This window comes from Dermacentor andersoni, chromosome 2 (genome assembly GCF_023375885.2).
Source record: "Dermacentor andersoni chromosome 2, qqDerAnde1_hic_scaffold, whole genome shotgun sequence".
NCBI classification, from domain to species: domain Eukaryota; kingdom Metazoa; phylum Arthropoda; class Arachnida; order Ixodida; family Ixodidae; genus Dermacentor; species Dermacentor andersoni.
The window spans coordinates 231,206,730-231,234,109 of record NC_092815.1 but is presented as its reverse complement, the minus strand read 5'-3'; the positions used below and the strand labels follow the sequence as shown (position 1 = coordinate 231,234,109).

Sequence of the window (27,380 nt, the reverse complement as noted above, 5' to 3'; positions counted from 1 at the left end):
AGAGAAGCGACATGCAACAGAGGCATTGGCCATGCTTGGGCAGGCACAAACACGTCTCTTTCTAGTCAGGCCTAAACAAAGGGCCGCAGATGGAAAAAGCAAAGCTGCGCAGCCCACGCGGCAACTCTCCCCATCCACGATGGTGCTGAGGTCAAATTATTGGTGGCAGTGCGGATTTCACTGTGAATTAATGGAATGTGTTACATATTGCTTTCAATGCATTGCTCGACGGACCGCAGCGGCTACTTCGTTTTGAACTAACGAGCCCTTACTGTACATTTATATTTGGAGCAGTTATGAATTTGCAGACTTTTTGCTTCATTCAATATCTTTAATCATCTCTATAATATATTTGAAGTCAGTAATCAGAATTCTCCTTCTAGCAATCGACAGAATTTTGTTTTCTCTCTTAAATGCATTGAATTTCATTCATATCAGTAGTTCTCTAATGTGTGCCCACATTCGTGCATTTCACCAGTACTACAATTTGGAAATCAGAGTTGGCCTTAAACTGAAGCCTCTTCTTAACTTCAAATAGAATTTAAGCGACCTGCATTTATATATGATTTCTAGTCCATATTGCTGTCTTGTTGTGTCCTTACGTAACATAGAAGGGTAATGGCTTTGGCTAGTCGGTTTTCCATAATGGTGAGTGGTGCATCGTAAAACAGGACAGAGGGACACGGAAAAGACGAGGAAGCACTCGTCTTTTTCGTGTCCATCTGTCCGGATTCACGATGCGCCACTTCACCTTACGTTACACCTTTTTTCCATTGCTCTTTCTGTGATTGATCACTGCCTTTCATGGATCTTCTTTGGGGGGGGGGGGGGGGGGGGGGGCTGTATGCGTGTTCTACTAATGTCTTGGTCCTATAGTTTAGAAACAGCAGAATGCACTGATCATGCAAACTTAAGGATTATCACTGCAGTATTCACCAATTGGGAATGTATGCCAGATTCAGCCCAACTAATTTTTATTAACTTGTAGATTTCCATCTCACAATCGTCAGAAAACAACCCAATTTTTTTTTATTTTGCAAATATTTTAACAGGGCTTGTACAGAACATTTGAGTCAAAATTCAAGGACAACTAAAGAATTTCAAGGATACCAAAATTTAAGGAGGTGGAAGAAACCTTATTTGTACCCACACACTCAAAAATAGTGAAATAGCTGCTCAGTTGGACACACACTTTAAGCTTTTCAGGTCACTTTTTTAGGTTGACTTTCCCATTGTAATGATGTCTATGCCTTTGGCATACTGGTTAGTAGCGTTTGACTTCAGCCAACGAGACTCGTCATGCTAATGCCAAATGGCTGAAACTTGCTTTCTTCTAGGCAATTTTTAGAGCGTAGGGTATGGAAATGGAGCCATGGTGGCAGTGATGTGAGCCAATTAGCAAAACAACAAAATGGTGGCACGGCTTTGCCGCTTGATCTGGCTGTGTCTAGCTTTATGAAGGCAAGGGTGATTTAAACAAGTCTGTGGTTGGTGGCTTTGGGCATGCCACATTGCAATCGCTTGGTCACACTCTCAGGATAAATTACTAGGATTGTTTCCTGATAAACAGTGTCCATGGCATAGCCCCTATGTGGAGTTTTTTGTTTTAAAAATGCTTCTTTATCTCTCCTTCTTATCTGTTCTTCCCTCTCCCAAAGTGTGGGGTAGCCAACTGGGCATGTCCTGGTGCAAAAGGAGGAAAAGTTGGGCGAGTTGGTACGGTAACATATTTCTAGTTTATAGCATGAAGAGACACAGATGAAGAACCGAAGCAGACAGGACTAGTGGCCCATAGACAGGACACATACTTAGTGGCTCAAGCTGGTTGACAATTTGGTTTACTGGATTGGCATAAGAGGCTGGGTAGCATTCGTCTTGTCTGCTTCTAGTCTTCATCTCTGTTCCTTTGCACTATAAACTGTAAATTTGGTTGACCTTCCAACCTATCCCTCTTCGTTTCTCTATTTCTTGGTACTTTGAATGTTCTGAATTCGCCCCCAACCCTAGTTTTCAAGGCATTCGGGGCCGAATTTATTATCAAAGAGTTTTAAGGGCCCTTGAGTCTCTTTTTTTTCAAATTCAAGGGTTTTAAAAAACTTCAAGAAGGTGTACAAGCCCTGTTTAAGTGACAAAGAAGAATATGTTTGGCACTATGAAGTCAGTGAACTTTTACAACATCATAATTTTTATCATCGATGAAGTGTTAGCTACAAGCATTAATTATGACATCTTTAGCACTAAATTCGGCTAGTTGGTATTAATTCTTTATTCCTACAGCACAAAAGACAAATACAAAGGAAAGACAAAAATTGTGTAGATTCCATGCACTGTGCGAAATGATGTTATCTGGAGCATTTTGCAGATGGCTGGATATCCAGCATCATTTGGAGTTCTGCAAAGCATTATCAGGTGTCATTCATGTCATGTGTGCGTGTCTTATCATGCCATTTATATCATGGCATTCATTTCGTGCCATGCATGCATTTTACAAATGCATGTTATTCTTATCATGTCATGCATATACTGCATGACATGATATGGCATTGTCATGTCATGCACCACTTATAAGCAACTGCTTTATTCTAGCCAAGCTCGTGCTGCCACCATGAAAATCAAGCTGTGCAGCTGATGATGATATATACAGATGAGGAAAATATGTAGAGATGATGAAGGTGAAAGTCAAGCACGTGTTGCGTTCACAGTATACATATATCCAGTTAAAGATATGATCCTGATGGCATCATGACTACGAGTAAAAACCTGGTCAAACAGCAAATTTTTTTTTTTAAGTGTGACACGATATGAAGAAAAGAGGCATGGGACAGAATGCTCTGTCTCGTGCCTCTAATCTTGGTCATGTGTCGTGCAGTTAAAGGAATCTGCTGTTTGACAAGACCTACAGTAAAACCTCGTTAATATGTACCCACTTAAAACGTAATTCCTGTTTAAATATAGTCGCGATGAATTCACTAAACGCATGCCGAATGATTAGTGCGTAGTATTTACTTCATTTTTCTATGCGTACTAGTGTCCAATTGATGAAATGTCATGCGCGCAGGCCATAGATAGCGAAATTGTGGCGCATGGACATTTCCCAGACTGCAGTCGCCACCAATAGCGATGTCAGAACATGGTAGCCATAATGTGTTTCCAGCTCCCATAGTTTCTAGTGCTTTCACGGTGTCACATGGACAACAACATGGATGATGGCCCTTCCGTATCTGACACAGCTTGTGCGTTGACCATCTTGAGGGCTTACACAGAAAAGTGAGTCCTTATGGAGAGACTGGCTTGCAGCCTTGCCGAGTTTGAGGAGGCCCTTGCACTGCAAGTCCGCCATGGCGGCAAGTGAATGTTGAAGTTTTTGCTGCCTGCTCGCAAATAAAACTTGTCTGCATGTGTGGTTGAGTGAGAATTGACACGTTTTTTGGCCAGTAAGTGCGTAGCCTACGCTGTTGTGCTATTGTCAGTTAATTAGTACATCGCTTTGTGAATGCCTGATCCACGTTCCCCGCTAACTACGTATTAACCAGGTCTCACTGTACCAACCAGCCCAAACAAACACCCGGTACATAGCTAGTGGCCCAAGCTGGTAGACAATTTGGTTTACTGTATCGGCATAAGAGGGTAGGTAAATGGACAGACTCAAAGTGCCTAAAGTAGGCAAAGAATGCTAATCGCATTAAAACAACAGAATTGCATGCTGTGGTAAATTGGGCTAGTTGGTATTGGTTCTTTATTCCCACAGCATCATTATTCTGTAGTCCTGTCATATCTGTCTCTCACTTGTCTTCATCTTTTGTTGCTGTAGGAGTAACGAATCTTTAACTGATGCCACATTACAGGAAAAGTGGGCACCTGAGTGAGTAGTTGTGTGATCCAGTTTTATTTGGATGTCTAGGCTGTTTTCCATTTTGAGGTAACGAATAATCATCGCCTACCATTTTTCAGTCTGTTGCAATATGGGAGAGAGTGTGCCAATGCTTCGAGGAGATGTGCCAACTGGAGGACAAGGCTACACCAACCGGTGCCAATGCCGATTCGCCAGCTGTTGACAAGACTTTGCCTGTGGCCGACACATTGCCGGTCACCGCAGAGGAGGTGCACCCCACTGTGGACAAGGACAGGTCTGCCACAAGCAGTGATGTGCAATGAAGATGCCTGTGGGTGTACTTCTAGGAGGAACCGGTGCCACACTGTCTTTTGCCTACTTTTTAATATTTTAATCTTCTAGTTCATGCACAGTCATTAACATCAGTCTTTTGTTGTCAGTCATCGATGTCCGAGTCAATAAAACATCATGTCATGTACAGTGAGCAGCATGTCGTGGGACCTTCTGCAAAGGCTCAGTGAAATCAGTAATTGGATGACATATCTTCTGGTCGTGAAGTGAATTCAGATTAGAAGCACAACAAAAAGAAAACCAACCAAAAGTGAATTGTTAGAAACTAGATGTTTCGGTTTGCACACAGAAGCCTTGTTCACTGAACTAAAGGGCTCAGACATTCTTTGGATTCAGGCATCTTTCAAGCTAGCGGTCAGTGTTTTAGTTGGAAGCTGAAAGGCCTAGCCCCTTTGACAATATGTTTTTCGTCAGTGCTCTGTATATTGAATCAAATTGAAAGGCTCAGTGGCTATGGCATTCTATTCTCAGTGTTATAAGCTCAGCAGCTTTGTGTTAAATTTCTGACCATAGCAGCTCCGTTCTGATGGGGGCAGAATGCAAAAACATTCCTGTACTGTAGTTTTGGCACCTGTTAACGAATTACAGGTGGTCAAAGCCCTTCAGTATGGCATCTTTATAACACCCAGTCACCCTGCTTTCATTACTTTCTCCCATCAAACTTGGATGCAGATTGACATTCGGCTGAAGCTTGTGGCAACCTGCAACCTAGGTGAGCAGGTAGCGTGTGATAGGGGTTCTCATTGCCGGAGCAGCTCCTGATAGACATTACGTGGCCTATGAGCTCATGTGTGCCTCTTACCACTTTTGGTGCAGCAACACATAATCTCTGTAGCCCGTGAGACAAGCCCAACTGGGAGCTTCTACAACATTGGGCGGTGCAGCGGTGGCGTAGAGGTAGAACACCCGCCTCACGTGCAAGAGGTCCGTGGTTCGAATCCCGGTGCCGCGCAATTTTCCACCGGATTAAAAAAAAAAAAAAGAAATCCGCGTGTTGATAAAATTGCATATACAGGCCTGGAGTGTGGCCTGATCCCGGTGACCAGAACCGGTAACGCACTCCCTCACCAGAGCAGGATTGGCCACCCTGGTGCAGTACTTGGCCACAACCTCCTATATGAACACAACAATCAAACCCCAGCCCTCAGTCCCCAGCAGCTGCGAAGCAACTGACCACGGCGGCGGTCAGACCTGCGACGCTGCAGAGGGTGCTAAGAATCCCTGGCTCCGGACAGGCCGCCATTGGAATATGAACCTGGCAACGTTTAACGCTAGAACGTTATCTAGTGAGGCGAGTCTAGCAGTGCTATTGGAAGAATTAGAGGGCAGTAAATGGGATATAATAGGGCTCAGTGAAGTTAGGAGGCCAAAAGAAGCATATACAGTGCTCAGAAGCGGGCACGTCCTGTGCTACCGGGGCTTAGCGGAGAGACGAGAACTAAGAGTCGGATTCCTGATTAATAAGAACATAGCTGGTAACATACAGGAATTCTATAGCATTAACGAGAGGGTGGCATGTCTTGTTCTGAAACTTAATAAGAGGTACAAAATGAAGGTTGTACAGGTCTACGCCCCTACATCTAGTCATGATGACCAGGAAGTCGAAAGCTTCTATGAAGACGTGGAATCGGCGATGGGTAGAGTGAAAACAAAATACACTATACTGATGGGCGATTTCAATGCCAAGGTAGGCAAGAAGCAGGCTGGAGACAAGGCAGTGGGGGAATACGGCATAGGCACTAGGAATAGCAGGGGAGAGTTATTAGTAGAGTTTGCGGAACAGAATAATATGCGGATAATGAATACCTTCTTCCGCAAGCGGGATAGCCGAAAGTGGACGTGGAGGAGCCCGAACGGCGAGACTAGAAATGAAATAGACTTCATACTCTGCGCTAACCCTGGCATCATACAAAATGTGGACGTGCTCGGTAAGGTGCGCTGCAGTGACCACAGGATGGTAAGAACTCGAATTAGCCTAGACTTGAGGAGGGAACGGAAGAAACTGGTACATAAGAAGCCGATCAATGAGTTAGCGGTAAGAGAGAAAATAGAGGAATTCCAGATCAAGCTACAGAACAGGTATTCGGCTTTAACTCAGGAAGAGGACCTTAGTGTTGAAGCAATGAACGACAATCTTGTGGGCATCATTAAGGAGTGTGCAATAGAAGTCGGCGGTAACTCTGTTAGACAGGATACCAGTAAGCTATCGCAGGAGACGAAAGATCTGATCAAGAAACGCCAATGTATGAAAGCCTCTAACCCTACAGCTGGAATAGAACTGGCAGAACTTTCGAAGTTAATCAACAAGCGTAAGACAGCTGACATAAGGAAGTATAATATGGATAGAATTGAACAAGCTCTCAGGAACGGAGGAAGCCTAAAAGCAGAGAAAAAGAAACTAGGAATTGGCAAGAATCAGATGCATGCGTTAAGAGACAAAGCCGGCAATATCATTACTAATATGGATGAGATAGTTCAAGTGGCTGAGGAGTTCTATAGAGATTTATACAGTACGAGTGGAACCCACGATGATAATGGAAGAGAGAATAGTCTAGAGGAATTCGAAATCCCACAAGTAACGCCGGAAGAAGTAAGGAAAGCCTTGGGAGCTATGCAAAGGGGGAAGGCAGCTGGGGAGGATCAGGTAACAGCAGATTTGTTGAAGGACGGTGGGCAGATTGTTCTAGAAAAACTGGCCACCCTGTATACACAATACCTCATGACCTCGAGCGTACCGGAATCTTGGAAGAACGCTAACATAATCCTAATCCATAAAAAAGGGGACGCCAAAGACTTGAAAAATTATAGACCGATCAGCTTACTGTCCGTTGCCTACAAAGTATTTACTAAGGTAATTGCAAATAGAATCAGGAACACCTTAGACTTCCGTCAACCAAAGGACCAGGCAGGATTCCGTAAAGGCTACTCAACAATGGATCATATTCACACTATCAATCAGGTGATAGAGAAATGTGCAGAATATAACCAACCATTATATATAGCTTTCATTGATTATGAGAAAGCGTTTGATTCAGTCGAAACCTCAGCAGTCATGGAGGCATTGCGGAATCAGGGTGTAGACGAGCCGTACGTAAAAATACTGAAAGATATCTATAGCGGCTCCACAGCCACTGTAGTCCTCCATAAAGAAAGCAACAAAATCCCTATAAAGAAAGGCGTCAGGCAGGGAGATACGATCTCTCCAATGCTATTCACAGCATGTTTACAGGAAGTATTCAGAGACCTGGATTGGGAAGAATTCGGGATAAGAGTAAATGGAGAATACCTTAGTAACTTGCGCTTCGCTGATGATATTGCCTTGCTTAGTAACTCAGGGGACCAACTGCAATGCATGCTCACTGACCTGGAGAGGCAGAGCAGAAGGGTGGGACTAAAAATTAATCTGCAGAAAACTAAAGTAATGTTTAACAGTCTCGGAAGGGAACAGCAGTTTACGATAGGTAGCGAGGCACTGGAATTGGTAAGGGAATACATCTACTTAGGACAGGTAGTGACTGCTGATCCGGATCATGAGAGTGAAATAATCAGAAAAATAAGAATGGGCTGGGGTGCGTTTGGCAGGCATTCTGAGATCATGAACAGCAGGTTGCCATTATTCCTCAAGAGAAAAGTTTATAACAGCTGTGTCTTACCAGTACTCACTTACGGGGCAGAAACCTGGAGGCTTACGAAAAGGGTTCTACTCAAATTGAGGACGACGCAACGAGCTATGGAATGAAGAATGATAGGTGTAACGTTAAGGGATAAGAAAGGAGCAGATTGGGTGAGGGAGAAAACGCGAGGTAATGACATCATAGTTGAAATCAAGAAAAAGAAATGGGCATGGGCAGGACATGTAATGAGGAGGGAAGATAACCGATGGTCATTAAGGGTTACGGACTGGATTCCGAGGGAAGGGAAGCGTAGCAGGGGGCGACAGAAAGTTAGGTGGGCAGATGAGATTAGGAAGTTTGGAGGGTCAACATGGCCACAATTAGTACATGACCGGGGCAGTTGGAGAAGTATGGGAGAGGCCTTTGCCCTGCAGTGGGCGTAACCAGGCTGATGATGATGATGATGATGATGATGATGACAACATTGGGCACACTACAACTGAAAGTTCTTGCAGCCCTTAAGTAGCTTTGGGACATTAAAGCTAATAAGTAAACAAGCATATAAATAAAGTGAGGGTGAGGGTACAGTGGCTTGCTGTTGGAAGTGCAATAAGCTGGATTCAAAGGCATTTGCCACAGCCTTTTTTGTGGATGCACACAGCACTCGTACGACAGCCTCACAAACCCAGTGAAAAGTGGTGCTCAGGTGATGGAAAACAAGATCGCATCTGATCAGCTTGGTGTGGCACATTGTCCCTTAATCTTCTAGCACTAGTCCAGTGCTGCAATTTGCATGGAACACACCTCACTTGATGCCATGAGTGCTAACAAAACATGTCTCTACTATGTCGTTTTAATGTGTGCATCTTCCAACACAGCAGCGAGGACATGAGCTTTCATGGAATAGGCCGATTCACAACTTTCACCACCCATAGGCTGCCATGCAACAGCCCAGCATGGTGGATGTGGATGTGATACTGCTAAAAATGTGTGTTCAAAGGGCAAACTTCCTTTAACTGTATAGTAGTTCCTCTTTGATAAAATTTGTTTCCTAGCGAAGGAAACACTAGTAAAACACGTTGTTGGGCTAGTTGGTGGATTGCTTAAAAAAAAAAAAAGACCAGCCAAGAAAAGATGCACACAGGAGACATACAAGAAGAAAGGGAGGAGGCTGGACTACTAAGTGTTTATTCAACAGAACAGGGCTCTAATTTATAAAGGGCACTCTGTCACATAACCATCGCACGTTCGGCTTACCACAACCAACCATCAAGAAAAGACCAATAAATTCCAAAGGTCACATGCACCTTCTATATTGCAAGGGATCTCACATCTATCTTTGCCTAAGCCCAGTGATGAAAATGTTAGCAGTACCAATGTTAGGTAATCATAGCAAAGCAGAGTCAGAACCAATAAAACAACTAAACAAAACCAACAGTACAACAAAGCAGTAAAACAACACCCAGAAACACTTATAGTGCCTAATAAAACCAGATGACCAAACATACCAACAGAACTGAACAGCATGTCACACCTAGTAGTTTCCTATTAGGTCCTTATGGTTACAAAAAAGATCCAATGAATTCAGTTTCATTTATTCGTTGGGAAGCCGACGAGTTACTGCAGCATGTTTCCCCTTTTTTACCAATAAGAAAAGCCTCCAGTACCTCACGTGCCAACTTAATGCAACTTCTGCCCAGGATCCTGATATCACCAAGCACCGGCTTACAATTGCACTCATTGCAGTGAAGGGGCCAATTCGACCCAGTGATCTTTTATAACGATTTATGGTGCTCCCACGCTTTGTCATTGATACACAGGCCCGTATAGCCTATATAGACCCACCCACATTTCAGTGGGATTTCGTAAACACCAACGGCACAGTCCGCAAAGGGCTCACCATGTTTCTTATCACACCAGAGCTGCTGCTTCCTTCCAATGCGCACATATAATCCACTCAGTTTTATTGGGACTGAGAAAACAACAAGCACTTTGTACCTAACCGCAACCTTTTTCAGGCTGTGCGCCACGTGGTGCGTATAGGGGACCACTTGTGGCCGCCTTTGTCTTGGCTTGGATCTGGTTTTCTTTCTTCCTTTCATTTCTTTTAATAGGGTCTCTGCAACTGCAGATATGGCACAGCATGTGAAGCCTGCCTTTTGAAGTCTGCCAATCTGAATGCTAAAGCTAGCCTCAACTATGTGACCACAGGACTTGGTAAAAGCAGATTCTAGGTAAAGAGATGCGATAGCCCTCTTAACAGTTTTCGAATGTGTGGGGCCATAAGGAAGCAGTTCTTTCTTTGCTCTGGGAAGATACATCCAGCAGACACTCCCTCCTAAGCACTTAATGTTAATATCTAAAAAGTGCAAACAATTGTTGACTGGCAATTCATGGGTAAAGAAAAGGCCTTTCCGTAGTTTTTCAAACAGACATAAGATTCTTTCCACCAAACTATGGTGTGTCAAGGCACTGTCGGTTCCTAAAATCAACAAAGAATCGTCAACATACCTAAAAATTCACAGGACTGAGCCGTTGTCAATAGAGGATGCCAAGGTATGGTCAATAGAATCTAAAGATATATTGCATAGCACTGGGGCGACACAGGAGCCTATGCAAATGGCCTTTTTTTGAAAAAGCATGTCTGTTTCAAACGAGACAACTGTGGAGCGAAGGTAGAACTCAATGACTGACAAAAACCTTTGCACACTAATCCCCGCTGAATTCTGAAAAGATATGACCCCATTAAACTCAATGCATTCACGTAGGGCCTCGAACAATTCTGCATGCGATACAGAATAGAACAAATCCTGAACATCAATTGAAAATACAAACCCAATGTCAGTCTGCTCTTTTAAAAACGCAATCACATATGTCAAATTCTTGGTGGAGAAAGGATCATCCAAGTTAAGTCTTTTCAAATGTTCAAGTAGAAAACGGCTAATTTGCTCTTGCCAAGAGTCGTGCTCGCTAATAATACATCTAAAAGGCATGTCTGGCTTGTGCGTTTTGACAGAAAAGACTATATCCAGATAGCCCTTCTTACATTTGCTGATTTTGCTAGCTAGTCTGGGGAGCTGTATATCATAACACATGGCTATCGCTTTACTCTGCACGCTTTCCTGCTGACGTGAATAAAGTTGTTTGACAATGCTTGGGCAGCCTTTTCTTTGTACACAGAAGCTGTCATCGCCACGAATCAGCCTACTTTGTCCGCTTGTAGTAGTCGTAGGTCGTTATTCTCGAAGTAGGTCATGACTTGCTGCCTGTAGTCTCTTGGGGAAAGGTCCTTTTTCTTTGCAGTTCCCAGGACACTGTCCATCCAGAAGACACCTCTCAGCGTCCTCACCCACTTTGTTGGCCAGCTTCCTGTTTAAGGCAAGCAGCTCGTGCGCCGGAATCTTGGGCAGAATGCTGTACTTAGGTCCTTTTTTCAGTGTAGCTACTATATCTTCAGGGATGTAGGCCTTGTCAAGGACAACCAGGTTGCAGGGTTCCAAGGACGCTTTACCAGGCTTCCTTGGCAAAATATGCAGAAAGTGCTGCCACAAAAACTCTGTGTTTTTAGCTGTAAGCTATCTGAAGGCCTTCATTTTTCTTTTGACGACCCATTCTCGGTCATGGGCACAGCACAGTATTCGGATCTAGTCGTATAACAACCTCACTTGCCTCCAAAGCTCCGATTTCAAGATGTGGCAGAGGCGCCTCTCGTGGCCAAAGGATGGTCTGGTCATACCAAAAAAAGCCACAACCTCAGCAGGAGCCAGTCCCTTTCGAAGGCAGTAGGAGGTAAGTCTTGTGCGGCAGGTTGCAGTGACAATGTGACCGATGAGAACATGTACTTGAGTTGTACGCCCTGGAATACAGGAAAGGGCCCATTGTATGAGAAAGGTATTCCAGTAAAACACGTTGCTGGGCTAGTTGGTGCATTGTATTTATGAAAAAACCAGCTAAAGAAAGACGTACACAGGAAACATACAAGAAGACGGAAGAGTCTGGACTACCAACTGTTTATTCGACAGAACGGGGCTCTAACTTATAAAGGGCACTCTGTCACATGACCATCACACAATCGACTTATCACAACCAACTGTCAAGAAAAGACCAATAAATTCCAAAGGTCACATGCACCTTCTATCTTCCAAGGGATCTTCCATATATCATTGCCTAAGCCCAGTGATGAAAATGTTAGCAATACCGTTGTTAGGTAATCGTAGCAAAGTAGAGTCGCACGTTCATAGCAAAAGCAGAGTCAGAACCAATAAAACAACTAAAGAAAACCAACAGTACAACAAAGCAGTAAAACAACACCCAGAAACACTTATCATCATCATCAGCCTGGCTATGCCCACTGCAGAGCAATCACCTCCCCTATATGTACTTCTCCAACTACCCCTGTCATGTGCTAATTGTGGCCATGTTGCCCCTGCAAACTTATTAATCTCATCCGCCCACCTAACTTTCTGCCGCCCCCTGCTACGCTTCCCTTCTCTTGGAATAAAGTCCCTAACCCTTAATGACCATCGTTTGTATTCCCTCCTCATTACATGTCAGCCCATGCCCATTTCTTTTTCTTGATTTCAACTAAGATGTCATTAACTCGCATTTGTTCCCTCACCCAATCTGCTCTTTTCTTATCCCTTAACGTTACACCTATCATTCTTCTTTCCAAAGCTCGTTGTGTCGCCCTCAATTTAAGTAGAACCCTTTTCCTAAGCCTCCAGGTTTCTGCCCGTACGTGTGTACCGGTAAAACGCAGGGATAATGGCAACCTGCTGTTCATGATCTGAGAATGCCTGCCAAACGCACCCCAGCCCATTCTTATTCTTCTGATTATTTCAGTCTCACAATCTGGATCCACGGTCACTACCTGCCCTAAGTAGATGTATTCCCTTGCCACTTCCAGTGCCTCGCTACCTATCGTAAATTGCTATTCTCTTCCGAGACTGTTAAACATTGATTTTCTGCAGAATAAATTTTAGGCCCACCCTTCTGATTTGCCTCTCCAGGTCAGTGAGCATGCATTGCAATTGGTCCCCTGAGTTACTAAGCAAGGCAACATCATCAGCGAATCGCAAGTTACTAAGGTATTCTCCATTAACTCTTATCCCCAATCCTTCCCAATCCAGGTCTCCGAATACCTCCTGTAAACACGCTGTGAATAGCGTTGGAGAGATTGAATCTCCCTGCCTGACACTCTTCTTTATTGGGATTTTGTTGCTTTCTTTATGGAGGACTACGATGGCTGTGGAGACGCTGTAGATATCTTTCAGTATTTTTACATATGGCTCGTCTACACCCCGATTCCGTAATGCCTGCATGACTGCTGAGGTTTCGACTGAGTCAAACGCTTTCTCGTAATCAATGAAAGCTATATATAAGGGTTGGTTATATTCCGCACATTTCTCTATCACCTGATTGATAGTGTGAATATGGTCTCTTGTTGAGTAGCCTTTACGAAATCCTGCCTGGTCCTTTGGTTGACAGAAACGCTTATAGTGCCTAATAAATCCAACTGACCAAACACGCCAAGCACAACTGAATATCATATCACGCCTAGCGGTTTCCTATTATGTCCTTATGGTTACAAAAAAGATCCCATGAATTCAATTTCCTTTCTTCTTAGGGAAACCGATGAGTCACTGCAACATGCTTGCCCTTTTTTACCAATAAGAAATGCCTCCAGTACCTCACATGCCAACTTATCGTGACTTCTGTCCGGGATCCTGATATCACCAAGTACCGGCTTACAATTGCACTCATTGCAGTGAAGGGGCAAATTCGACCCAGTTCCCTTTTATAACGATTTATGGTGCTCCCATGCTCTGTTGTTGATACACCGGCCCGGTTGGCCGATATAGACCCTCCCACATTTCAGGGAGATTTCATAAACAGCACCAATGGCACAGTCCACAAAAGGCTCACCATGCTTCTTATCACACTGGAGCTGCTGACTCCTTCCGATGTGCACTCATAATCCACTCAGTTTTTTTGTGGCTGAGAAAATTCAGTTCTGGCCTTTGCGATTTGAAATCAACTACACAGTTTCGCATGGCGCGTACACAATAAGTGGTAAGCGGTGACACAATGCTGCGCCAACATCTGTATGTCGCTGTATCTGTAGGCTGTTGGCCGCATTTGTTACGTACTATATGGGTGGGCCTGCACGTGTTGCTTTGCCGACTCATTTCTCAATTTCAGAGATGCACTGTTTTCTTCTGTGTCAAGCAGCAAACCAGAGGCTTGTGTATTTGGTATACAGCAGCGTAAACAACCGCCTCGCTCAGTTATACCAACGCAGTGTGAGCGATGGCATCCGGGCGTTTTTGTGAGAGAACAACACGGCCTAAAAATGAGCACTTATGCGCTAGCACAGCTTTCTGTAATAATGCTCTATGGCATAGGCGGAGAGTTCTCATTTTTTCGGGGGGTGGGGGGAGGGCACGACCAGCTTTCCAATCTCTATGTATATACTGTAAATATATATATATATAATTGCTGCATGTGAAGAAACTTTGTGTGACCTCGAAGAATTGAGCACTGAAGTGACGGCGTTATATGAGTATATACAAGACCTCATAGTAGGAGACAGTTCAATTTCACAACCTGAGTCCTCTCGGTGGTGTAATCTTCCTTCGTGTAATTGTCACGTACTTGACTATCATTAACTGCAGCCGCCCTCTCTCTCTTTTTCTCTGAGCCCAAGTGTAAGCGCGCTGCTGCGCATGATGGCTGTTGATTCTGATTTCAAGTGAATCTGGCTTGGCCTCATTTCGGTTATTGGGTGAATTATAGTTTTCCCCATTTATCAGGCACCGTCCAAGCAGCAGAAAGTCCCCGTTACAAAATCGGCCCGACGTGTTTGGCCGACTGCAAAACGGTTGGCCCGACCTCGGCACCCGATGGGGGGCCGGCATCGGGGATTGACACTGGCCTCACGTCTAGCGACCATCGGCAAGTTAGTTGCGCCCGACCACTGTAGCCGACGTGGCCGAGTGCACACGGCATGCGGGCCTACTACAACCCAACATTGGCGTGGTCTTAGCGCAACGGAAAGCTGGCTATGATGAATACGTCGTCACTTATGCGAGCCGTACTCTAAAGAAAGCAGAATTAAATTACTCCGTCACAGAAAAGGAGTGCCTAGCGATCATCTGGGCACTAAGCAAGTTTCGCCCATACCTTTATGGCCGTTCTTTAGCCGTAGTTACTGACCACCATGCCCTTTGTTGGCTTTCTTCCTTGAAAGACCCGTCGGGACGCTTGGGACGTTGGGCGCTTTGCTTGCAAGAGTACAACATCCGCGCCATGTACCGCTCCGGTCGCAAGCACTCCGACGCTGATGCGCTCTCTCGCTCCCCACTGACGCCTGATTTGGCCTCTTTGTCACCTTCCTCATCCACACTGTCACCGTTGACCATCACTGACATGCTCACAGAACAGCGCAAGGACCCAACACTTGTAATGTTACTTGACTACCTTGCCGCTCCGTCTGACGTCCCTTCGACACGAGCACTGCGTCGCCAAGCAACCCACTTTTCTGTGCGGGACAACATTCTATATCGCCGCACATACCTGCCCGACGGTTGGAAATGGCTCCTTGTTATACCTCGTCATATGCGCTCTGACATCTGCGCGTCTTTTCACGCTGATCCCCTAAGCGCTCATGCCGGCGTCCTCAAAACTTACACAAGGTTGCGTCAGCGCTATTATTGACGAATCATGTACAACTTTGTGCAAAATTACATTCAGTCTTGTACTACATGCCAACAAGGCAAGACCCCTACCCAGCGTTTAACAGGACCGTTGCAGCCGCTACCGTGCCCGTCTCGTCCGTTCGACCACGTCGGCATCGACCTCTACAGCCCGCTTCTATGTAGCGGGTGTGGAAATCGGTGGATTATCGGCGTAGACCACCTTACTCGCTGCGCTAAGACTGTAGCTCTGCCAGCAGCGACTGCCCGTGACGTTAGTTTCTTCATCCTTCGCAATTTTGTTCTGCGCCATGGTGCTCCCCGAGAACTGCTGAGTGATATAGGCCGTGTCTTCCTGTTGGAGGGCGTCGAAGCCCTCCTCGTTCAGTGCAGGATAATTCACCGCAAATCGACCGCGTACCATCCCCAAACCAACGGTCTGACTTGGCGGTTCAATCGCACACTTGGCGACAAGTTGCGGATGTACATTTCCTCCGATCACTCCAACTGGGATACCGTACTCCCTTTTGTTACATACGCATACGTTCGCATACAACACGGCGACGCAAGCGACCACCGGGTTTTCCCCCTTTTTCCTTGTGTATGGCCGTGAGCCTTCATGCCCATTGGACACCATACTGCCGTACCAACAGAGTGTACTCCGCTTTCCGAAGTCGCCAAATATGCTGAAGATTGCTGTCAGCTGGCACGTGCCCTGACTAGTGAGACACAAGAACGTCAAAAGACAAGACATGACCGTGCTCATCAACCGGCCACCACCGCACAACTTTGCTCCTGGTTCGCTTGTGTGGCTTTGGATACCAGCCCACTTTCCTGGCCTTCTCAGATCAAGGCCACTTCACCGGTCAACTACATCGTCGAGCCGCTCACAGTGTCACCAGACTTGCGTTGTCGTGGACGAGAGACAGTACATGTCAACCGCCTGAAACCGTATTACGACCCATTCATCTTCTCCGCGCCCTGAGTCGCCCAGATGGCTACGCTTCGTTCCCGGGGCATTGTAATGAAGCACACGCGCTCCTGTGTATGTGCCGACTGACGAGAAAGACGAAGGACCGTGCTACGGACATCCCATGCAGTGCCTTTACCTAGCGTTCCACAACGTTGTGAACGACAATACACCTCGTCACAGTATAAGTATGTAACGCGCAACAAAAGAAACACGTGAACGCAATGTTTTCTCTATTTAGGTGTTTATTTTGCAGCCATATATAAAATACATTAATTTTTTTGTGCAGCAGTGTTAACAATTTGCAAGTAGTCTTTGTTCACTGAAATAGCATGATACAGCTAAAGGACAGTGCTGGTCTGCTGTGGGAGTTTCGCATACTGCCTGGGAGGCTCTTTTTCAGCCGTTTCCATGTTCTCGGCTCTGAATGGTACAGTACCCGGCATTTCTCTGTCCCCGTCGAGAGTGAAGCTTGGATAGTTACAGTGCTCGTACAAACTGAAACAAACGAACAAACAAATAATATAATAATGAATAACTGTGAACCATGCAGATGATTTAGTGGACTTTTTCACATTTGTGTGCAAGAAATCCTGATCCTGGCACAGCCACAGATAAAATTATTATTTCGTCGTTGCGCATGCATGTAATAGACATATACTGTGCACTTCCAGTGAAAATTCGTACGTTCAACTTCTGCGACGTGATTCACACTTTAGAACCGGCGAAGGAAATCTGAGGACAGGAAGGATCGATTTACGCGTGCGTCCATTTGTCGTACAAAAATCCCTCACGTGACCTGATCCTAGGTGCCTAGGGACAGCATCATTTAGGGATTTTTGAGAAGGCGCTATGCTGGCGCCGAGCGACGCCGTGGCGAGTTCGTCCTCGGCGTGATCGTTCTCTGGACCGCGCGTTGTTCAACATTGCTCCTGTAATCGTGCGTGCGTTGCTTGTGTGTTGGTTGTAGGTTCTGTGTTACTTGGCGGAAAGCCGTGAGTAGTGGCGGTGCGTCAGTGCGGCTTTGGCCTCGATGAGCTCTGGCGCTACAGAATCTGCGTTGTGTGACCCGTGCTTTCTTGAGAACCCGGCGGTGGTGACAATTGAAATATCGAAGTGGCCTAGCGCCTCGGCAGCGAAGTTCTGCGAACCGCGATGTGGCGTCGCCGTGTCCGACTTTGCTTAACGGACATCGAGGGATGTGCTGCTCGCTGCAAGTCATGTAAATGCAACTGCGTCAACCGCCCACTGTTCAGCGCTGAATGTGTGTTTGGTGTGCTGTGCTTGAAACGAGTGATGCAGCCGTGCAGCGGGGGTGGCAGAGGAGCAGAGTGGCTTAAGGGCTCCGTTTGCGCGTTCACAGACATGTCCCGTCTTGGTCTCATTAGCGCCTGTCGCGGGACTGTCGTGTGCTAGCTCCTTGCCTAGTATGAAGTTTACGACGCTAACACACAGCATGTTCACGTTTTTCCGCGCTATATGTCATTTGCATGACGGCCGAGTTGAAAACGAGACATATAAAATTACTTTCTATTGTGGAAGTTCTGGAAGTCTTATTACGCAAGGAGTGCGAACGTAAACATAAACACATATGTGTTTCTAAAATTTTGAATTACCTATAATACCCTTTACGACTGATAAGTGGGCTACACGGCCTGTGTGAATCAGCTACCGTATGTTGCGACACTCTTCCGTGTGGTAGACTGATGCATGGTGCGCGTTTATTTCTGTACTGTTGTAAAAACCATTTGTTTATTCACTCAATACAGATGTACGGCTTCTTCGCCGCAGTACATTTTAGTTACGCGGTGAAGCATACTAAAAGTGGGAGGGGGCCGCTATCAGCTAGCATAGTATGTCCACTTAGGCGACCTAAAGCGCCGGGTGCTCCAGTGTATGATTAAAGATCTCTAATTATGTCCAGTGACAGTGGCCCCTTTTCACTTTTAGTATGCTTCACCGCAGTACATTGCTTAGGTTTCACCGCAACATATTCGTGTATTGCGAGAAAGATAATCCTAAAAAGCCTAATTGTGCAACGTTTCTTTTGTACCTTGCTGCACCGCAATACAGGGGTGAAAATTAGCGTCATGCAGTAAAGCATACTAAGAGTGGAAAGGGCACATAGGTTTACACTGTGCTCATTATTTTCAATTGTGACCTATTTGCAAGTGCATCTGTGCTCGCGGTAAGCTTCATTGACAATTATTTGTACATCACAAATTCATATTGCAGGGAAGCTTACTAAAGCACATTCACCATTATGGTACGTGTTATTCACCTTCAATGCAGGAGCACAATGCGGATTCTTGCCCCTGCTTTTGGCTGGACTGCACATGCTCATTGAGAATTGATTCATTGTTCATAAGTGCACTAGTACTTTACTCTAAACTGGAGGGCTCAAGTTAATATGGAAGCACAATTTTTATTAAAGGGACAAGATGTTGCCGAGATGGTTGCAGCACAGCTTTTTTTTTCTTCCAGGCACCTTTTCTACTTGAAGCTTCCATTGCAGTGTTTCGAACCTCTTTGAACCAGCACATAGTGTATATAAAAATTGGACACTGATTGGGAATATCACCTAAGTTCATGCCTATCTATAATAAAAAGATGTAGCACGACCAGACAAAATAAAAGAAGGGGGTGGGCTCTAGCAATACTAAGTGTTAAATGGTGCTTTATTCTTTCCCTTGAGTTTTCTTTCTGTTTTTGTGCTTTTTATGGATCCTCCGCAGTAACCATACGAGTGCTGAGCTTGAGCTTGTTGGTTTCAAGTCTCATGGTTGTTACTAACAGAACAGTGTGATAAACGAACAAGGGCTTGGAGGCATCGGATCACCTTGCTTGCCTCATGGTGCTGCTTCATAAGCACCGTGAGCATCCAGGCCAACTAGGAAGGGAGGTTTGTGGCAATTGCTTCTGAACTTTATTGCCACCAAACTAACAGTGCTCTCAATGAGAGCTTTTGGACAGTAGAATGCTTGCACCCAGCAAAGTCTTAAGAAGGAAGCATTCAGGATGTGCAAAATGGGCTTTTGAAGCTGGCAGCATTACTGAAGGGGCTTTGCCCATCTGCCCTCTTTATGGATACACAAAAATGATTTCCTCTTTAAGAGGGATTGTTTCAGAGGTTGTTACATGGCAACAGTGTTGGGTGTTTAGTAGCTTGTCTTTGCCCACTGTTAATAACCTGTTCCTTCTCCAGTGCCCCTGCGAAGTGCCTACTTTTTGGACACAATGTGCTCTCCATGCATGCATGCATTTTTAGCTTGTAAAGACGTCTATTAACCCCTTGCCTCAAGCTGGTCCTTGCTGATGTCACCCAAGAAGGCATTGGGGAGTATGGCAATGTACACTTACAAAACACTGTTGATACCAGTGAAACCAAATTAATGGAGCTGCTGTTCTTTTTTTGTCCACTCCATCCTTGTTAGTTACAATGAGCAATGTCCGAACAGAAGGCATATGTAGTTGGTCGTGCATAGCCTGCTCACTAAGACTTGTTGGCATGTTATGACCTTAGCAGTGTTTATATGTAAAAACCTTCCGATGTGTTGATGACTCCCTATTCCTTATCATACTTTGCCTGATGGAGCCAGCAAGTGGGTCAACCAGATGTTCAACAGGCTTCCCACTAGTTTTCCCATAGTCTCCTTTACCAGGGTGCTGCTCATAGATATCTGTTTTCTTGACCATGAACTGCACTTCAACCATGGCCACACCTGATAAACCTATAGCATGTGATCAAAAAAGTGCTATACATCATGTTGCTCCAAACTCGTCAGATGTGCTACAAGGCCTTGAGGAACACCCTCATTTATTTACGCCCTGATCATACTGTACGAAGCTTCACATGATACGTGCGAGCATTAACATCTGCTGGTTTTTCAGTGTTATTCCTGTCCAGCTTGCTGAAAGCTATCCTGAGTGTTTCAAAAGCAAACGACCGCTGCTGGACAAGAAGTGCTTAAAACAAGGGTCGCTATAACCACATGTCACACGAAATGAAGGCCACTGAGTATACAGGCGGTTTACTTCATATCCGAGAAGCTTGGTTCTCCCTTTGCTAGTGAGTGAACACAACTTGCCCCGAATACATGGCCTGTGACAAACTATGTGCCAGATGCTGTGTCCCCTGCAAAGCTGAAGATGTGTATGAGATCCTGACACCCTGCAGTGGCTTCTACACTGGGCAAACAGGCTACTATGAAAACGACTGCCTTTACTAATATGCTAATAACATGAAAACGGGCAGAAATTTGGCTATTCATTGGACCCAACTGCAGGTGCAAGCCACTCTTCCACCAGATGTGTGTTGTTCACAGAAACTGGAGCTATACAAATGCAGATAAAAACAATGATGTTTGAAAGTAGTAGAGTTGAACTACATTCTGCACAAGCAGTGCTATCTGCAGCGCTGGTACCTTATAGCCACAATTCATGGCTGCACCACCATGCAAAGGCACTATTCTTGAATTATTAACTTCTATTATATTTATGGTGGCCATATATTGCAAGTACATATCATCCACATTGTGTGCAATATGGTTAAATGTCAATTATGATAGCCATTCCTAATCTGAAATGCAACAAAAGAGCAAATATAGGCAACAAATTGCAATTCAAAGACACAAAAGACAACCAGTGCACAGGATAAGTGATAGACTTCCCTTTATTGAAGAAGAAACGCGACATGTGTCATGCCACCACCAGTGGGTAGCAATCTTTCAAGCTTGGGTGACAGAGGCAAAACTTAGCAAAATGCTACAATCACGCTGTAAAATGGCCTTGGACACAATAAACCGACATCATATTGTACAGAATGAAAGGGCAAGACTCCATCTAAGAACAGTCTATGGTACCACATACTTGAAATGGTGTAAAAAATGTTGACATGCCCTACCCGTAAAGAAAAAGCAACAAACACAGAAAGCACGCCTTAAAATGCAATGTGAAGAGTCTGAAACCAAGAAAAAACAACCCGAAAAAGGTTTCGCTAAGTCTTTCAACGATTAAAATTGTCAAACTGTATCATCACTTCTTAATGAACCTGCACAGCTGAAAAGGAAGGAAGGAAAGCCCAATAGCAGGGCTGCAGAAAATGTCACCGAATAAATATACATGTACTTTGCTTACCAACGATACCTGTGGTTTAGTTGTGGTCTGTGTATAAACTAATTGTGTATAAACTTTTCTTTAGAATGGTTTAGCGGATAGGGAAAAAATGACCATAAGAACACCAGGTGTATGCATAGTCTACGCACAAAAAGCCACTGCTTTCTTACTTTATTTTCTCTGTACTACTATTCATGAGTATTTAAGTGCCTTAATAGCACTGCTAACATCCTACTGCAAAACACAAAATTGGGCAAGTTGTGGCACAAAGAAAATTGCAGTTTCACTCATAATGTGAAACAATGATGCAGTAGCTGGTGAAATATGCGCAGGAAGCTTACTTCATGCAGTGTTTGTTGAAGTGAACACTTGCCAATGCAAGTCGGTAATCTCCTTAAAAAAGTAAAATAAGTAAGAGTCGTATTTATTTGTGGGAGTTGTGCCTCAGTGTTGAAGTGGAAATACTCGGCTTTTCTTCCTCCTCTTTCATATCCGGACTTAGCCACTGATCCACACCAAAACAACCCTTTAGCTTCTTACTGCCGAATTCGTTTTGGTTTTCTCAAATCTATATTTGGGCTACCCATTGCTAGGCCTCTCGCTTTGCTTGAGGAAAACAAGACACCAACAGCTCCATCCAGTAAATCTGAGAAGCCAAGCACTAGAAGAAGATTAATGAAGCAGATGCACTCAATCATTGTCATCACATGCAAGAAGAAAACTTCACATAGGACTGCCTTCACAAGTGGGAAGGTCATGTGTAAGAACTTGAAGGTGTGGATGCCAGCTCTATATACAGTACGCAGACATTGAGCAGGTGTTAGCCAATCTAGGCACCTGTTGGCTAGATCACGCTCTTCGGTATCAGTATTCACCACGACTGTACCTTCAGCAGAGTGGCTGAAATGTAGAATTGTGGACTGCCACTCTTTTGATCGTAGGTTTGAATCCTCGCAGCACAATAAAAACTTTATTTGCAATATTCTAGCAAAAAATTCCGGAATTCCAGTGACAACACCAGTAGACATCGGAACAACCAGGGGAGTTAGCCCATAGCAGCTATTGCTGTAAAAAAGAAGACTGGCATAAGCACAAGAATTGAGATGGGCATACTACATGCCTTTGTTCTGGTAGTGGTCCACTACTTTGGTGCTACAGTTAATGATCTCCACTGTCACTGGACATAATAAGACTTCCTAAATTATACACTCGCGCACCCGCCGCCTCTGAGGTCGCCTAAGTGGACATACTATGCTGGCTGATAGCGGCCCCCTCCCACTTTTAGTATGCTTCACCGCACAACTAAGCTGTACTGCGGCGAAGAAGCCGTACATTTGTATTGAGTGAATAAACAAATGGTTTTTACAACAGTACAGAAATAAACGCGCACCATGCATCATTCTACCACACGAAAGAGCGTCGCAAAATACGGTAGCTGATTCACACAGGCCGTGTAGCCCACTTATCAGTCGTAAAGGGCATTATGGGTAATCCAAAATTTCAGACACACATATGTGTTTATGTTTACGTTCGCACTCCTTGCGTAATAAGACTCCTAGAACTTCCACAATAGAAAGTAATTTACAACACACAAACGCAAAGAACACTATATGTCTCGTTTTCAACTCGGCCGTCATGCAAATGACATATAGCGCGGAAAAACGTGAACATGCTGTGTGTTAGCGTCGTAAACTTCATACTACGCAAGGAGCTAGCACACCACAGTCCCGCGACAGCCGCTAATGAGACCAAGACGGGACATGTCTGTGAACGCGCCAACGGAGCCCCTAAGCCACTCTGCTCCTCCGCCACCCCCGCTGCACGGCTGCACCACTCGTTTCAAGCACAGCACACCAAACACACATTCAGCGCTGAACAGTGGGCGGTCGACGCAGTTGCATTTACATGACTTGCAGCGAGCAGCAAATCCCTCGATGTCCGTTAAGCTAAGTCGGACACGGCGACGCCACATCGCGGTTCGCAGAACTTCGCTGCCGAGGCGCTAGGCCACTTCGATATTTCAATTGTCATCACCGCCGGGTTCTCAAGAAAGCACGGGTCACACAACGCAGATTCTGTAGTGCCAGAGCTCACCGAGGCCAAAGCCGCACTGCCGCACCGCCACTACTCACGGCGTTCCGCCAAGTAACACAGAACATGCAACCAACACACAAGCAACGCAGAGAACGATCACGCCGAGGACGAACTCGCCACGGCGTCGCTCGGCGCCAGCATCGCGCCTTCTCAAAAATCCCTAAATGATGCTGTCCCTAGGCACTTAGGATCAGGTCACGTGAGGGATTTTTGTACGACAAATAGACGCACGCTCGATTTACTGACTTGGCTCACAATATCGTTGGACAAAATATACATCCAGGGAGTGCGATAAATCAATACAACGCATGGCATGCACAAACAAAATAGCACGCAGACTGCTACGATATAAGTATAAAGGTGTACATGCGGTGACTTAGGTAAAGGACTGCATTACATGCAGACTGCGGTGACAAAGCTTTACACATAAACTGAAAATGCGACAACAGAACAATTGAGGAACCACTTGCATCTCGGTTGTCCGCAGTGTTTCATGTACGTGTCTTTTTGTCCAATGGGGAAGGAAATTACAGTCACTGACCAAGTCTGATGAATAATCTGACGTTTCGGAACCGCGTACGGGTTCCTTGTTCACTGGGTTGGACAAGAAATCGTCGTCACTTATATAGCCAGCACGTGACGTAATGAACGTGCGTAAATGGCAGGCATAGTCCCTGGTGTCCGTTTCATTGTAGCTGGCGTCGATTGAATGATTAGAGATTCTAGCAGCCGTCGGGATGACACGTTCTTTTCTTTGGCAACAACAGTGGCATTGTCCCAGTCAATCTTGTGATTATGTTCATGCGCATGCTCGGCAATGGCGTTCGTCGTGTGGCTATTATTTCTTACATCACGCTTATGTTCCTTTAGGCGTCTGGAGAACTTCCGTTTCACCAATATATACTCTGTGGCAATCAGCGCATGGTATCTTATACACAACTCCTGGGAATGATTCAACAGGTAACCTGTCTCACATTCATGAGCTGGTTCCGGAGCTTGCTGGCCGGGATGTGGGCAATGCGAAAATCGTATTTCGAAAATACGCGCGCCAGTGCCTCGCTGATTCCTTGGACGTAAGGGATGGCTGCACGTGCACGGATTGTCGTGTTGTTCTGCGAGCTTGGCTCTAATATCCGCTTCTCGGTCCTGCATATGAAACGACTAGGGTAGCCGTTGCGGGTTAGTTCACGGTGGATCGTCCGTAATTCCTTTTTTAGTGCATCGTCGCCTGAGCAGACGCGTACGGCGCGTGTTATCAGGGACGACACTACGGATGTCTTATGGCCGACAGGGTGACAAGAATTAAACTTAAGATAACGACCTGTGTGTGTAGGCTTCCTGTATACCGAGATGGCGAGAGCGTCCCCATCCCGAAGAACCAGTACATCCAAGAAAGGCAACGAGTTGTCCCTATCGTGTTCCACATTGAATTGTATGTGCGCATTTTGGGCGTTCAGGCAGTCCAGGAAGCGTTGGATGTCTTGTTTCTTCAAAATACAGAAACAGTCATCCACGTAGCGGTAAAAAACTTTAGCTAGGTGCCGGGTTGAATGTGGCCAGCACTTTCCCTTCCAAGGCTTCCATTACTAGATTAGCCGTGGTGACCGATATTGAAGCTCCCATTGCCGTGCCATGCGTTTGCTGATAAAGGCTGCCACCATAAGAAAAATACGTGTTGCTTGGACAAAACCGCAGCAGTTCGCCGAGTTCGGGGACGTCGAAGGGCGTGCGACCAGGAAGACCACTGTCTGCTTCTAGGGCTTCTTTGCATGTGGCTACTGCCAAATCCAGTGGGATACTAGTGAAAAGCGATGTGACGTCGAACGAGACCAAGGCGTCATCTTCACTCAACGTGATGTCCTTTATCTTTGCTACAAATGCGGATGAGTTTTCGACGTGCGTCAAGGTCTTACCGGCAAGAGGGCTCAACACCTGGTGAAGGTAGCCCGATAGTCGGTAGAGCGGTGATCTGGTGAAGTCGACGATAGGACGAAGTGGGACGTCAGGCTTGTGGACTTTTGGCAGGCCGTAGATTGCAGGGGCTGATCCGTTCGTGCAGAGCAAACGGTGATAGAGACCCACGTGGTGCGGAGGAACCAACTTGAACAGCATGGCCAGCAATTTTTGGAGTTTGGTTTGTAGTCTGCTTGTAGGGTCATAAGCCAGAGGAGCGTACGTATGATGGTCTTCGAGAAGGGCCAACATCTTCTTGTGGTAGTCGCTCTTATCTAGCAGGACTGTAGCGTTGCCTTTGTCGGAGGGTAGAATGGCGATGCTACTGTTATTCCGTAGGCTTTGAATGGCTTGCTTCTCCTTTATCGACGAATGCGTTCTTGCACCGTGTCTCCGCATACCGGAAAGTACACCAATGGCACGGGTGCGGGCTTCTTCTTGCACTTCAGAGGGAAGTTTACTGACCGCACGTTCTACTGCACAGACCACATCTCTTGGCCTTGGCGGTTTTTCCGTGCTGAAGTTTAAACCACGGTACAGTACCGCAGCCTCCTTCTCGGTCGGTGTGTACGAGGATAGGTTGATGACGTCTTGTGCGTCTTGTGACATATCCGGACGGAGTGCCTGTAGTTTCCTGTCTTGTGACGTTCTATGAAGACGTTCTCTCGTGGTTGCCGTGTAGTTTGCATGCAGTTGCATCTCTGGGAAGTCCACTGGGACCAGTGGACTTCCAGTGGACTTCGCGAGCATGCGCATGAACATAATCACAAGATTGACTGGGACACTGCCACTGTTGTTGCCAAAGAAAAGAACGTGTCATCCCGACGGCTGCTAAAATCTCTAATCATTCAATCGACGCCGGGCACAATGAACCGGACACCAAGGACTATGCCTGCCATTTACGCACGTTCATTACGTCACGTGCTGGCTATTAAGTGACGACGATTTCTTGTCCAACCCAGGGAACAAGGAACCCGTACGCGGTTCCGAAACGTCAGATTATTCATCAGACTTGGTCAGTGACCGTAATTTCTTTCATTTCCATGCCTGACCAGACGAACTTTCGTCGAACCCTTAATTTTGTCCAATGGTCCTAGGTCTACTCTAGTCCACATGCGGAGATGTGCCACACACAATCCATTCTTACCTCAATGCAGCAGACATATATCGTACAGTACTGGGTATTTACATTTTTTTTTCGTCTATGGGAAGGAACAAAAGCGACTTCAAATTAATTATGACTTTTTCGCAATGACAGCTAGATCTTACCTGATTTCTTCCCGAATGGTGATAACAGTTCCGAGCATAGCAGGTCATTCGCACACTATGCTTCAATTTAAGCAGAATTGTTCCCAGTGTTTCCTAGAAAAAATTAAGGAAGATATACCACACTTACAAGACGAAAAAATAATATTGAATATATAGTTATACCTGAAAGTATATCTCACATTAACGCTTGATCCGTTGGCATAAAAAGCTCTTCTTTTTTCTTCCTGTCAGAAAAAAATAAACAAAAAGCAAAGAGTTCATACGTTGCAAAACCATATGCGCAATACAAAGCTAGTTTTGTTCACTTGACAAAATCGGTCGTTCACTACACAATGTGAAATTAAAATGCCACTTACGAGTACGCATATGTTGAACGGCGAGACACGGCGGCTCCACTCCAAGGAAAGGGCTTGCGCTCTTCTTGTCCATGTTACTTTGTGTAGTTTGCGTTTATTTGCACAGTCCATGATAACAGAAATGCACCAACT

The 27,380-nt window shown here is 45.4% G+C and overlaps 2 protein-coding genes across 4 annotated transcripts in view; one reads left to right on the top strand and one right to left on the bottom strand.

Annotated features, from left to right (window-relative positions):
* Positions 1-4,316, top strand: part of LOC126539959 (sorting nexin-4-like) — a 77,070-nt gene extending 72,754 nt beyond the window's left edge. For all 3 annotated transcript variants that reach the window (XM_055075747.2, XM_050186785.3, XM_050186786.1), the window contains one exon: positions 3,952-4,316. In XM_055075747.2, the coding sequence (XP_054931722.1) occupies positions 3,952-4,155 (204 nt within the window). In that variant the 3' untranslated portion in view covers positions 4,156-4,316. The remainder of the gene's footprint in view (positions 1-3,951) is intronic.
* A 20,884-nt stretch (positions 4,317-25,200) lies between these two features.
* LOC126539817 (uncharacterized) lies at positions 25,201-26,232 on the bottom strand. Its single transcript, XM_050186643.1, has one exon. It carries the CDS (start codon positions 26,230-26,232, stop codon positions 25,201-25,203), a length of 1,032 nt encoding a protein of 343 aa, XP_050042600.1.
* Between the last annotated feature and the right edge of the window lie 1,148 nt (positions 26,233-27,380).